This window comes from Girardinichthys multiradiatus, chromosome 7 (assembly GCF_021462225.1).
Source record: "Girardinichthys multiradiatus isolate DD_20200921_A chromosome 7, DD_fGirMul_XY1, whole genome shotgun sequence".
Classification (NCBI taxonomy): Eukaryota; Metazoa; Chordata; class Actinopteri; order Cyprinodontiformes; family Goodeidae; genus Girardinichthys; species Girardinichthys multiradiatus.
Window position 1 is genome coordinate 18,423,348 of NC_061800.1, and position 13,969 is coordinate 18,437,316.

General features: G+C 39.2%; 2 protein-coding genes across 2 annotated transcripts in view; both read left to right on the forward strand.

Annotated features, from left to right (window-relative positions):
* The first annotated feature begins 427 nt into the window (after positions 1 to 427).
* uchl3 (ubiquitin carboxyl-terminal esterase L3 (ubiquitin thiolesterase)) lies at positions 428 to 3,513 on the forward strand. The gene is made up of 9 exons (XM_047370860.1): positions 428 to 576; positions 768 to 779; positions 1,162 to 1,290; positions 1,414 to 1,570; positions 2,198 to 2,283; positions 2,421 to 2,468; positions 2,581 to 2,656; positions 2,776 to 2,834; positions 2,950 to 3,513. Exons 1-9 carry the CDS (start codon positions 535 to 537, stop codon positions 3,037 to 3,039), a joined length of 699 nt encoding a protein of 232 aa, XP_047226816.1. The 5' UTR covers positions 428 to 534; the 3' UTR covers positions 3,040 to 3,513.
* A 4,735-nt stretch (positions 3,514 to 8,248) lies between these two features.
* lmo7a (LIM domain 7a) overlaps positions 8,249 to 13,969 on the forward strand; it is a 70,362-nt gene continuing 64,641 nt past the window's right edge. The window contains exon 1 of the mRNA XM_047369753.1: positions 8,249 to 8,264. The gene's annotated coding sequence lies outside the window, so the exon portion shown is untranslated. The remainder of the gene's footprint in view (positions 8,265 to 13,969) is intronic.

The window sequence follows — 13,969 nt, forward strand, 5'->3', positions numbered from 1 at the left end:
GTCCTCACGGCCGGTGCATAAACTGTAGCGCCCCCGTCTTGCGGGGGATGGGTTTGAGTCACCCAAACAAATGCCATCAAATCAACTAAGTATCTAAGTTCTTTTTAGGTAAAATAATAAACGTGACTTATTAAACTTTACAATTAATGAATAAATTTAGACATAAAATTGTTGCACGGCAACAAATGAGCAACGCCCAACATTCTGGAACGATCCACTATAAGGTTCATAAATAGGGTGGAAAACAAAAGATCTTCGATTTTATAGAACTAGTACCAAAGGGATAACCACTAAAATACAAAACTATTAAAATTAAAATAAATCCGAAGTGGATATTGTTTGTAAAAAGTCATACAAATCCCTAAATGATGTGTCCCTTGTTAGTTAAAGCAAGTGATCCACCCCCGTGAGTCGCCTCCAGGCCAGTGTGCCCCGATTAGACACACGGAAGCGAATCCCAGCTGTCAAACAGATCTTAGTAAATCACACCCAGCTCGCCGTTAGCAGCAACATATTCATCAAACTTCACTTAAAATGGATTCTCCACGCTGGCTGCCTCTGGAGTCCAACCCAGAAGTATGTACCGTCGGCTTTTTTCCTCACCTACCTGCAACCTTTTATTCAAGTCATTCATTGTGAAGCATGTGAGCACTAGCTACTGCGCTGGCTAGCTGCTAGAACAAAAGCTGCACCAGGTTTGGGGGGCTTTGCTAATAAACAATGCTTCGTTAACGTTTTATATTTCTCTCTTTTTTGTATTATTTTAGGTCATGACCAAGGTAAGTTGTTTTTGACTCTTTTTAACGATAGTCGTGAGAATAAAGAGCTGCAAACGGTGTTCAGCTGTGGAAGGCCCACGCTACAATGATGCTACAATCACAGTATTGTTGTCATGAAACAATAAAATCACATTAATGTAGCTAATCACAGATAATCAGGTAACTGAAGTGGAGAAATGGTGCCCAGCCATAGGAAAACATGTTCAAATGAAATAAACTGCTACTGTCGATACTTTAATCAGTATTTGTATGAGAAATTGTTCTGACAATAGTAAGTTCTGGCCAGAAATAAGTCATGTTGTTGGAACTAGGTTCTGTATTTCCAGCCAGATAATGTCAGCATATCTTATTGTGCATGCTAGTTTACTCTGTCTCTATATAGTTTGTCAGCTGTTTGGGTATGAAGCCATCCTGGCAGTTTGGGGATGTCTATGGGTTGGATCCAGAGCTTCTCAGCATGGTACCAAGACCTGTGTGTGCAGTGCTGCTCCTCTTCCCTGTAACAGAGAAGGTATTTACTATTTATCCAGTAAAGAAACGCACAGAACAACCATTTCAATATGTGCTTTTGGACTTTAGGTGTTTATAGCTTACATGCCATCAGAAATGTTGATCAATTATTTCTCTCACCCAGTATGAGGCGTTTAAGCAAGAAGAGGAGGAGAGACTCAAAGGCCAAGGCCAGGGGGTCTCCCCTGATGTCTACTTTATCAAGCAAACTATTGGGAATGCCTGTGGAACGATCGGATTAATTCACGCTGTGGCGAACAACCAGTCTCATCTGCAGTTTGGTGAGTGTTGACTACGTATTCGTAAAAGCAAGCCATTCACCTGGACCTGTTCAAATTTTGTTGCATTAAAACCAAAAACATTAGTGTATTTAATGTATTTTGATTTCAATGTTAGTGTGGAAAAATATTTATATCCTATCACAAAGTCTAAAAGTTTTCCTTCCTTCCCTCTTACTCTTTTCTTTTTTCTTTATCCTTCCTTGTTTCCTTTCTTTCTTCCTTGCATACTTGTGTTTCTATTCCTTTGGAATCCTCTTTCTTTCCTCCTCAAGTCCTGACTGCCTTCCTTGTGTCCTTTTTTCCTTCCCCTATCCCTCCATTATGTCCTTCCTTTGTTCTTTCTGCCCTTACCTCTATCCACCTTCCTTCCTTGTCTCACTCCAACTCTTGATCTTTCTTTCTTTGTCTCTTTCTTTCTTTGAAAAAATATGTCTTTGTTTTTTCGTGGTCAACTTTGGTATCTTTTTTCTTTTTTTACATTGAACTTGAAGATTGAGAACTCTGGAAAAGTCTGAAATGTTTAGGAACCCTGACAATAGTAATGGGTAGTACAGTTTAGATCTGATTTTATTTTTAAAAGTGAGGAGGACTGTGTAGTTAATAGTCTATTTTTTTTTTTCTTCACAGAGCCAAATTCCCCCCTTAAGAAGTTTCTTGAACAAACAACAAAAATGACCCCAGAAGAAAGGGCCGCATTTCTGGAGAAAGACGAGGTAAGACGATGCCGACGAGAGCATTGACATTCATTTTGGCAACAAAATAATAATAATAAAAAAAAACTGTAGCAGCTGGAGAGACCAGAATAAAGGACAAAAGTTCAAATGACCGAGACTTTACTTTTTCCCCCCAGAGTATACGTGTCACACATGAATCCAGCGCACAGGAGGGACAAACTGAGGTTTGGGAGAACTTCTTTCTAATCTTTCTTGTTACATCAGATTCATTTGTATTGAATTTGACCTGCATATATGCAAGTTAAACCTAACTAAGTTGTTTCTCGTCTGGCACAGGCCCCGAGTTTAGATGAAAAAGTCAATCTGCATTTTATAGCATTTGTGAATGTCGGAGGACAGTTGTATGAACTCGGTGAGTTAACCCTGTTTTCTCTGCATAACTGAGAATATAGGAAAATAACTCCCTGCCAAAACATGCATGTATCTACAGTCACTGTGAGGTTTAAAACAATAGTTTCTTTCCATACATAGATGGACGGAAGCCTTTCCCTGTTGTCCATGGAAAAACTACAGAGGATACGTTCCTTGAGGTGAGATTTAGTTAAACAGAAATATTAAACCCGTCTATTACATGGGGAGTTCGCTTCTGGTTGGTGTTTTTCCATGATATCGGAGAGTGAGAGTTTCCTTGAATTTGTGTTCCAGGACGCCGTAGAAGTTTGTAAGATTTTCATGGCTCGTGACCCTCAGGAGGTCCGTTTTACCATCATCGCTCTGTCCAAGGATTCATTCTGAAAGCCCCCAGAAAGCAAAGAAAACATTACTGCCAAATATTCTGAAGTGCTGAATATGTTCTAAAACACAATTGTTTTGTTACAGCAAGTAAATATAACCTAAAAGGAATGCCAGGGACATGAGTTCAATGACAGAAATTCGCACCACTGCCTTGGAAAATGATTTGCTTACTCTGTCTGTTTCAGGCTCATTTAAAGAGAAATTTCAACTTCATTTAATCCACTGTTAATTTATTTAATTTTGTTTTGGGTTTATTTTTGACCATAACGTCAAGCACATGGTGAGGGCGAGCTGTGGAAACACATTTTAAAATGTTTGAATTTCATTCTCTTGAACATTTAATGATGCTGAGCTGCTTCAAAGAAGACGACCGTCGGAGGATGATAAACATCTGGGCTGTACATGCAGGTGGAAGGTGCCTACACTTTTGTATTATTAGACAATAAATCAAATAAAGGGCAAGTTTAATAGGTGCTTTTTGTGTGCTGGTTTATCCATGAACTGCATCTTTATTCTTCTTGTCTTGGGTTTATGTTCCAGTTTGTATGTAGTTGCAACTAAAATGAACCCCCACTTTAAATTAACTTTAATGGCAAAACTCAATGATCAAGTGGTTGTAATATATTACAAAATAACGTTAAACAGTTGGAAAAAGAAATATTACAAGGACTTTCGTTCAAACTCGACACTAATTCCTGTTTTTAGTTAGTAATGCAGTCACAAAATGATAAAACTCTCACATCTTTAAATCAGGGTGTGGTCTCAGGCATACCTGCTGCAGCCGATCAAGGCTTCAGTAGTTGCATCAGGAGTGCTTGAGGGAGAACCTCAGCTACCTGGACAGTTAAGCACATTTCTAACACGCACTGAAACCTTAAGTCGAGAGAATTGTCCGAATGTTTAGGGACGGGATTGTTGCCTGAAGCATGGTGGTGGTTCTGTGATGATCTGGGGCTGCTTTGGGTTCTGTTTCACTGGAAGTCTGCAGCATACGGAGAGCAGGAATAATTCAATAAAGTATGCGGAAATCCTGGGAGAACATATCAGGAAGCCGAAGCTTGAGCATCACTGGACCTTCAAACAGCATATTTTGCTTTTTATCTTGGCCAGGACATCCCTTTTCAAAGAAATTAATATTCTCAATAGATTTTTTTTTTTCTGGAAAAAAAGAATTTTCATAAAAAAAAACATTTCTCAGTCCACCAAGACTTGGTTTCAGACGTTATCCTGGAAGACACTAGTGACTATCCTAATCTTCTAATTTAAACCCCATTGAAATTCTTTGCTAGGATTTGAAAACTGGCTGCAGCACCAAACCCAAGACAAAATTAATCAACCAGATGCCTTTAGACCTCGAGGAGTGGTAAGATTTCTTGGGAACACTGCCAGGAGTTGATGTTTGGAGCAGGATGACACAAGAGTGAACCAAGTGCTAAAGATGCCTAAAATACATTGAATCAGTTTGGCTTCATAGTAGTGGTTCAAAGTGATGTTTTGTAGTGAATTTGGAAGAAAAAAAAATCACTTTTAGTTGCAACTAAGTGTTGATAGTCAGGCTTTGTCACCACAGAGAAATCACCAATCTGGCCATGGCTGTTCAATTTTAGTGAAGTGGGGATCAGATCTCCCTTCTCGATTGGGTTGCAGTCAGTGACTAGTTTAATAAGGGTCAAATTAACCTAATTCTGTTTTTAATGTCACTTTTCATTTTATGAGAAAAATATTCAAAGAAAAGTGTGATTTAGCTCAAGGTGGTATAATGTCCCACCTACAAACACGTTCATAGTTTTTCATAAAACCGGTGCAGTCTGAAAAACATTATTTTGCAGATGTTTTTCTAGTAATTTGGTTTAGATTGTAGATTATATTATGGTGGTCAGAAGCGTAATAACTCATTGTAAAGAGCTTTTGCAACCTTAAATGTTTTCCAGAAAAAAAATATATATATACGGTATATTTTTTTTGTTTGGTTTGTCAGCAAAAAGAAACATTCATCTTACGTGATTTCAGTATAATATAATCGTCATATAAGCACAGGTGAGGCTGTGAAAACATCCAGCTAAGATTCATTTTTATAGCAGCCAGGCTGCTTTAAAAGAAGGGTCACATTATTTGAAACTTTGTTTTTGGTAAATATGAGTTTTCTACACTACTCAAAAAAATAAAAGGAACACTTAAACAACAATATAACTCCAAGTAAATTAAACTTCTGTGAAATCAAACTGTCCACTTAGGAAGCAACACTGATTGACAATCAATTTCACATGATGTTGTCCAAATGGAAAAGACAACCGGGGGAAATTCAGGATGGCACATCAATGTGAGCTGTGGCAAGAAGGTTTGCTGTGTCAGTCAGCGTAGTGTCCAGAGCCTGGAGGCGCTACCAGGAGACAGGCCAGTACACTAGGAGATGTGGAGGAGGCCTTAGGAGGACAACAACCCAGCTGCAGGACCACTACCTTTGTGCAAGGAGGAACAGGAGGAGCACTGCCAGAGCCCTGAAAAATGACCTCCAGCAGGCCACAAATGTGCATGTGTCTGCACAAACGGTTAGAAACCGACTCCATGAGGATGGTATGAGGGCCCGACGTCCACAAATGGGGGTTGTGCTCACAACCCAACACCGTGCAGGACGCTTGGCATTTACCATAGAACACCAGGGTTGGCAAATTCACCACTGGCGCCCTGTGCTCTTCACAGATGAAAGCAGGTTCACACTGAGCACATGTGACAGACGTGACAGAGTCTGGAGACACCGTGGAGAGCGATCTGCTGCCTGCAACATCCTTCAGCATGACCGGTTTGGCAGTGGGTCAGTAATGGTGTGGGGTGGCATTTCTTTGGAGGACCACATGGCCCTCCATGTGCTCGCTTCAGGATGTTCCAGAGTGTCCAGCAAGCACCAGGATCATCTCCTGAGGAGTGTGCTGGTGAATCCACCAGTGCAGAGTTTGCTCAGTGTTGACAGCAGGTTGGTGTGAATAGGTTTGTACAAACCATGGGGTGCAGACCTTTGGAGAATGGAACTGTGACAAGAACACCTGCAAAGATGGCATTTCTGTCCAAGGAAAAACATTAAGGCCAGACTGAAATTCTGCAGGATGTGAAATGGTGCAGTTGTTATTCTTGGATGAATCTTGCTTCAGATTGTTTGATTAATCTAAAAGGTAAATATATGAGCGCTACAAGGAGATACGTCATACTAAAAGTAGAACAGCCTGACATGATTTATGTCTGGGGTTGCTTCTCATCCAGTGGAGGTGGCCTAGTCAAAGCTCTGCTCATTAACACAGCCGTAAAGAAAAGAGTAATATCAAAATGCCTTCCAGGAGTAAACTTTACCAACAAAATGGGCCCAGCTTGGTTGAGATGCATAAACGTTCGAGACTGATTAAACACAATGTGAAAAGGCAGTGGTGATAATTGTCTCCCAGATCATAATATGGGAGCTGTGGATCCTCCTACATCCTAACCCTACTGAAAGCCAGTATCTAAAAAAAAAAAAGACGGGCAAAATGTTAGCAACTATCCGTCTCAAATCACGATGTGTAATATTTAACAACAGCCAAATAAAAGATTAGGTCTCATGGTGAACGATATTTCACCTGAAAGAGTGTATGAACCCAGATTTCTGGCAGTGATAATCATTAGTTAAGTTGGAAACCTCATAGATACAATGTAAAAAGTAAAATGTCCCAAACGAATGAACTTTTACATAAAAACTGAAGACAGGACAAAACTCTATATGCTATACTGGTTCCTAACAGTCCCATACATGACTTACTGTGTGGAGGTATGGGAGTAAAACATATAAAAGCAACGCTCATCCAGTTTATATGCTATAGAAGAAAACTGTAGGAATTATAAATGGTTTACATTATAAAGGTCCGGCAAGTAATATATTTATTAAACCGAAAGCCTTAAAATCTGATCAATTTTTAGAACTCAATACACCGATAATATAGAAAGTATATACAATAATAATTTTCCCTAAATGCATTCAGAAGGTATTTGACATGGAAAAAAAACACTGTATGAACTTATAAAAATTTGAAAAAAAAGGTGTGGATACTTTTGGAATTATGTCTCTAGTTTGGTAACTAAATTATCTTTCTGCTTCTAATGTCTGATCTCTAATTTATGTAATTTTTTCTTTTTTAATTAATGTCTGTGCATTCAGCAAACGTTAACCTCAGTCCAAAAGTAAAATCAGTCAAACCAATTTTCAGAAACTTGAGTTTAATCAAGAGTGGATTTCACTTAAACATGCAGAACCTGTTTGACAACATGAAGTAGACTAGAAGATCTGAAAAGAAAAGCAACACATCTCTAAATAAATTCAAGAGAAAATGAGAAGCAAACACATCACTGTTTATATATTATGACTATATAAATGTTTAATTGTTTTCCTGCAATTTTCCGTTTGCTCCACTCAGTGGCGCTGTAATAAAGCCCTTTGTTCTCAATGTAAAGTTTTGATCACCGTCCGAGTTTTTACAGGTGTTTTTACAAACTTTTCGATGTTTTCTGTGAGGTCTAACAGTCCACAGACCTCAGTTTTCTTTTCAAACTATTTTACACATGTAGTCCAATTGTGTTACTTCTCCTTCCTCGGTTAGGTGTAAAACCAAACTACCCTGCATCTGACCTTGTTTCGTGTGTTTTATGTTTAAACGCGGATGGTCTTCCTGAAGGGGAGATCATCGGGAAATCGTGCTTCGTGTTTACCTGGAAGCCAGAGTGGGACGGTAGATCCTCCCCGGACCTCGCCTCTGCGCTGCCCCCACCAACCCCTTCCCTGCTGCAGGTCTGCAGCTCCAGGAGCCCTAAACTCTGCTTGTAGATGAACCTGAGCTCAGGCTGAATTTGCAGACTCGGATGCTTTGAAGAAACTTAGCCGGCTTCAGGTGTGTCGGATGAAAGGACAGGTAAAGCAGCTGCAGCAGCAGGGTGATGCAGGCGGAATGTACTAACCTGTTCCACCTTGCATCCACCCTGCTGCAAAAGAACAATAGGAGACTTTTTTTTTTTTTTTTTTTTTTGCTGAATAAGAGGTGTGATCACAAAGGTTACCTGTTCTCTGCCAGTTCAGGGGAAGACTTTTGAAGGCGATCGTTGCGCTTGCATCTTGTAACCTGGAGTCATATGTTTTAATGATGGAGTGGCGTGAGCAGTCCTCTGTCAGCAGCGAGGAAGCATACTTGGAGGCGCAGAGATGGATCGAGGTGAGTCAAAACTACATGAAACCTGTTGTTCTGGAGATGTTTCAACACAGAGACTTTTGCATAAGTGATAATATTCTAGAAAAGCTCGTTTATTTCAGTGAGTCAATACAAAAAGTTAGACTAATTTAGAGCCATTTTAAACGGTATGATACATTACAAGCAATTATTTCTATTATTTAAGTGATGAAGGCTTACAGCTGAAGAAAGCCCAAAAGTCATTACATAAGTTCAATAAAAATGTTTTTAATAGACAAGTCATATATTATGGCATACACAATTATGAAGAAAACTTCTGACTTAACATTATCACCCTCTTTGGCAAACGGTCATTATTGAAGAAGCTGCCTGTTCAGATTGCTGTATCCAAGCATAATAATGGAAAATGTATTGGAAGGAAAAAGTGTGGTAGAAGAAGGTGCAGCTAGAGTCAGAGCTTCAATAGCCTCCGTACACATGTTGAGCCACTCCTGAATCAGAGAAAATTTTAGAAGTGTCTTACTCTGGCTGAGTAGTAAAAGGAAACTTTTGTAAACTTTGCATTTTATTTGGAAGTCAAGATCCTAGAGTAAGGAGGAAGAATGGAGAGGCACACACTGCTTGAGGTCCAGTGTGAAGCTTCCACAATCTCTCAAGATTTGGGGAGCCATGCCATCTCTTCCTGATAGTCCAGTGTGCTTTATCACATCCTAATTGGTTCAGTGGAGTCTCTGGGGTTTTGTTCTCCCCCTTGCACTGTGAGGTGCAAATGGGGATTGGCGGGGGGTGAGTGGGGTGAGGGTGGAAGGGTTATGGCTCGGGTTTGGCTGGGGAGACGTCTATGGGGTTGGATTGCTGCGCAGATGGATAGGAGGGTGGGGAGGGTCTGAATGCTGTTGGGTGTAGGTTGTATATGGGTGTGAATGGGTACCTACGTTTGACCACCTCTCAAGCACTTGTATTGTGGTTGGAATGTTATTTTGATTTTGTTTGTGTGTACACACAATATATATAAAATGTCATATGTCAGATGCTGATTTAATTTTCCAGCAGGACTTGGCACCAGCCCACACTGCCATAAACTGGTTCGTTGACCATGGTGTTGGTCAGCGAACCCACCTGATCCCACAGCAAATCTGTGGGGTATTGTCAAGAGGAAGATTAGAGACACCAGACCCAACAATGCAGATGATCCGAGGGCCACTATTAAATAGCCTGTATCAATGCAGCATGCATTTCAGTGTGAAATAACTTGTCAGTAATGTTCAAATTCATTGAGATTCACATGTATGGCTGGAATTGGCTTCCTGTAAAATGTTTCAGCATCTTTTAGTGACAATTAACTTTCTGGCTGAATGTGCAGAATTATTAATATGTATAAATGTTGTGTCTTCTGATCTGATGTACAAGTTAACAAGATCAGTCTTTTTTTCTAAAGAGCAAAAGTAACTTCCCAGTGAATGGCTGCCTTATCTCCTCAGAGAAAAGGTACATTGTGTTAAACCTATTCATCATTACACGGCTTTCGTCTACTTTTTCTTTCTCCAGATCTTGTCAAAATCTGCTCATTGGCTCTTTTGTTTTTATGCTTCTGGGTTTTTGGGACTCTTGTCGCAAGCAGAAAAATTCAGACAAATGTATTAATAAAAAAGTGCAGCTTGTTCAAGCCACAGAGATTTTAAGAAATAATCCAGAACATTCTTGGTTTGTTTTGGTGTCACACGTTTATTCGTGATAGATATTTATGAGAAAGTCTTAAAGCAGTTGCATATTATGGGATATATAGTGTTTATGATCAATACAGGAAAAATAACACTTGTCGGTTTGGCATGAGTTGTTCTGAGATTCTGTTTTAGTTAACTTCAGTTTTAATTATTCATGCAGCACCAGTTCTTAACATATGTCATCTCAAATCAAAAAACAAAGCTGTTCATTTCCTTATCAGTTTTTTGGTGATATATTCAATCTCATGCAGTCCAATCATAGAGGCAAATCAATTATATAAGTTCCAATTTGATCGTTGTTATAATAGGGTTATATTGTAAACAGTAAAAAAATTATCTACTATCTCACTAAGGTTAGCTGATTGCATCGGGTCATTGCCTTTGCAGCAATCCCTCCTGAACAAGCATCTGGAGATAGTGTAACAGAATGACTACCTTGTAACTGCAAGAAACCTCCAACAGAACTAGACTCAGTATGAGTAAAAATATGTTTTTGTGGTATAATTTACGCAAAGCTTCAATACAAAATGGATAACAGAAAAGTGACAATTGCTTAATATGCTTTTAAACATTTATTACATATTCATTATTTGTAGACTTTGGCAAAAACAAAGGATAAACACCAGCAAAGCTTTAATAATTTTCTTGTTCTTCTTACCTGATAGTTGGGCTGTCTGCTTCAGCAAAGCCTGTGGTCAGCTTTTTAACTGATATTTTGCTCTTGGCTTGTCAGCTGTATTTTTAAAATGGTGGTATATCAATAAAAGAACTGTTTTGTTTTTTTTTGCTACAGGAAGTATTTGGTAAAACAGACAGAATGTACTAGCATTCTCCAAGCCTACTGAATGGCAGTGTAGAGCAACAGGTTGGGGAGGGGCTCCTTCCATTTAGAATAAAGTCCAGTCAATTTATTTGGTCAAAAATGAGTTTAAACCATAGGAACAGTATGACAAAAAGATTTAGTGGTTTTGAAATTGTAGTGTTTTAAAACTTTGAAATACCTTGATACGGGTATGCCTACTTGTAGAGATAACTGACTTCCTGTTCCATGCAGTCCATAAAATTTAAACATACACTCTAAAAATACTCATAGATCTGCCAGAAACTATAGTTTCTAAAACGTCACATTACCTGGAGTTACAATATCTTACCATCCTCTTTCTTCTCATCTAATAAGGGAACAAGTTTTGTCCCCCCTCACTTTGCAAACTCCCAGCATGATGGCATCGACATGAAGCTGCTGCATGGCTGTAACTAAACAAATATTGTTCTGATTTCATGAAGGGGTGAATCTGAATGCTTTCAATGTGACATCAGCGTTTCTAGCATTTACACACTAGCCCATTGTAGTGCCTTTGCCGGTGGGACCGGGGTGGGGGCATTAACATTGGTGACAGGGGCTGCAGCACTGGGCTGAAAGCTGCAGCGCAGGAAGGCGAAGGTAAAGCCCATGGAACTGTTCGATGAAAAGAATGTGGCGGAGATGTTTGGCGCGGTGGAAATAAAAGAGCAACAACAAACCGTACTCTGGCACAAGAGGAACTGTTTCCCCACTCAGAGAGAGTTTTTGTTGCTATTGGATTGTGCCTCTGACTGTTTAACAAGCTGCTTGGCTTCACAGACCTTTAAACTGAGGCATGTGTGCACGACGAGGTTGGCGGTGGTGGTAAAAGACGAGACTAAATGGTCTAGAGCCAGTCACATGGACACATTCCAGGTTTTGCTGCCATGGCTGTGAACATGGCCCCCTCAGAGGCAGTCGGCTGTCAGCGCAGGGCACGGGGTCCTACGACCACAGGGCCTGTTAGAATAATGGAAGCTCTTGTTAACTAAATAGAAAAGCCTTCAAGTACCACTGTTATGACAACCTTGAACAAGTGGTGGTGTTTATGCAACTCACAGGTCAAAAGATCAAGTATATGGCCGCTTGTGAAGACAATTAGTGATAATAATAGTTTGCTTCATTGAGATGGGTGTTCTCAACTTCAGTGTATTGTTTAATTTTTTTCAGTTCTTCAGAAAAAATTAGGCATCTGAATTTTGTGGCCAAATTCCAAACTCCAATGATGTTAAACTTTGACCTGCTGATACCGATTTGAGCACATTCCAGCTTCTCTTTCAAAGATATGATTAACAGCATTCAAGCCTTATTTCTTCTGGAATTCCTGTAGTACTTCTTTATATTGGGAGAAGAGGCAACATCACACTGAGAATAAGACACGAAACCCTCTAAATAGGATATTAACATTTTGAAAACCAAGGCAAATCATAATGGTTTTGTCCTTTTTTACGCTGGCTTAGGGTCTTATATTAGCAGGGTTAGCACAGCACAGGTAGCATTGCAAAATTACCAGTCAGCAGTGTATTCCTTATGGTATGTAGACCCTTTTTTTATCTCTTTAGATTTCCAGGAGAGACGGGGCTCAAAACAATAAAACAAAGCAATTTTGCTGTACTCTTTTTCAGCCTTCCTATCAGTTGCTGAAAGTCTTGCTCTCTCGCTTTTTTGCAGCCTGGATGTCAGACATGACAGGACATGTTGTAGAAAATAATATTCTTACATCTGCGTCCTCTAATATAATTTATTGTTCCACTGATCTTAAAATACTGTAAGTTTGAGTCTTCCTCGCTCAGTAAACGTGTTGCCGTCAGCACGACCTGGGAGCTGTTGCACATGTTTTGCGTCCCTGATTGTTAAATAGATTATATTTTTGAGTTTCCAACAAGCCTGTCAGCAATCAGGATCAATCAAGATTAAAACGTGATGGTTCCAGGCAACAGCTGATTTCTTGGCAAATCTCCAGAAATATAGACTAAAGCTGACATGCGCTATCCCTATTCTGGGAGTTTTCAGTCTGTGCTTGAATTTAGCAGCCAGTTATTCTGATGCTTAGCACTTCAAATATATGGATACATGTTTTTAGATAGAAGTATCAAATTGTAATGTAAATAGGAAATTATATTTTTTAATGAAAAGAAAAAAGTTACACAGAAGACAGAAGTTCATGAAAAATATTCCTGGGGAACTGCTTTTATGAATGTTAGAAAACCTTCACACATGTTTACTAGACACTGTTGTTGTGCAGAACGGATCTACTACAGAGCCAAACCTTCACGGTTTTACCCAGAAGGGACTTCATTAAAAAGCAGTTCTTGTCTTAACATTCTAAAATTTATCTATCATGTCTGACGTGATTAGGGAAAAGAAAACATTTTCAAAAGGTGGTGGGATGCATTTTTCTCTCTGTTGTCCCGCAGCCAGTATCAAAGGAAAGACATCACAGATGAATGGAAAATTGATTTCCTATCCGTCAAGGCATTCCTTCAATGTCTTCTGCTGTTCTCACTGGGTGGAGACCCTTAAGTTGAGCTTCCTAAGAAAACAATCTGGTTTCCTATTTAAAGCAAGGATTAAAAAATTCCTTGGAAAACAATGATAATATATTCGAGGCTTCTACAGCAATAAATTATTAAATGAACCAAAAAATCATAGAATATTAACTCAAGAGACAGTAGAGTAGTCTCTCCAGGAATGCCTAAATATCTAATGGAGCAGGAAAACCCTTTACAGGTTGAACAGGTGCCTGATGCTAAAAGCTTGCTCCAGTCTTTTCCTTTTGTTGTTGATTTCAAACTGAGAAAATATGATAATAAAATGATATTTTCCAATATGCCTAAGAGATATGTAGCTTTTTAGAGTATGTTGTTTGGAAAGCTGGTCATCCTCCAGTTTACTTACACTGGTATTCAAAATTGCTTTGTAAGAAACTGCAGATCTTTAAGCAGGTTTTAATTAGTCTCACTCCCATAAATGCTCTAAATAGTCCAGATCAAGTGGGTTTTCAAAAGTGATACAAGTAAGTGGATCTACATGTAGTTATAAATCCTGTGTGGTATAAACCTGAATTAAAAGTAAGCTTCCTTCTAGTCCATGTTATTCAGGAAACAAAAGATTTACCCATGCACCAGCTTTCTGCTTTTTCATTTTTATTGGCTTGTGTTTCC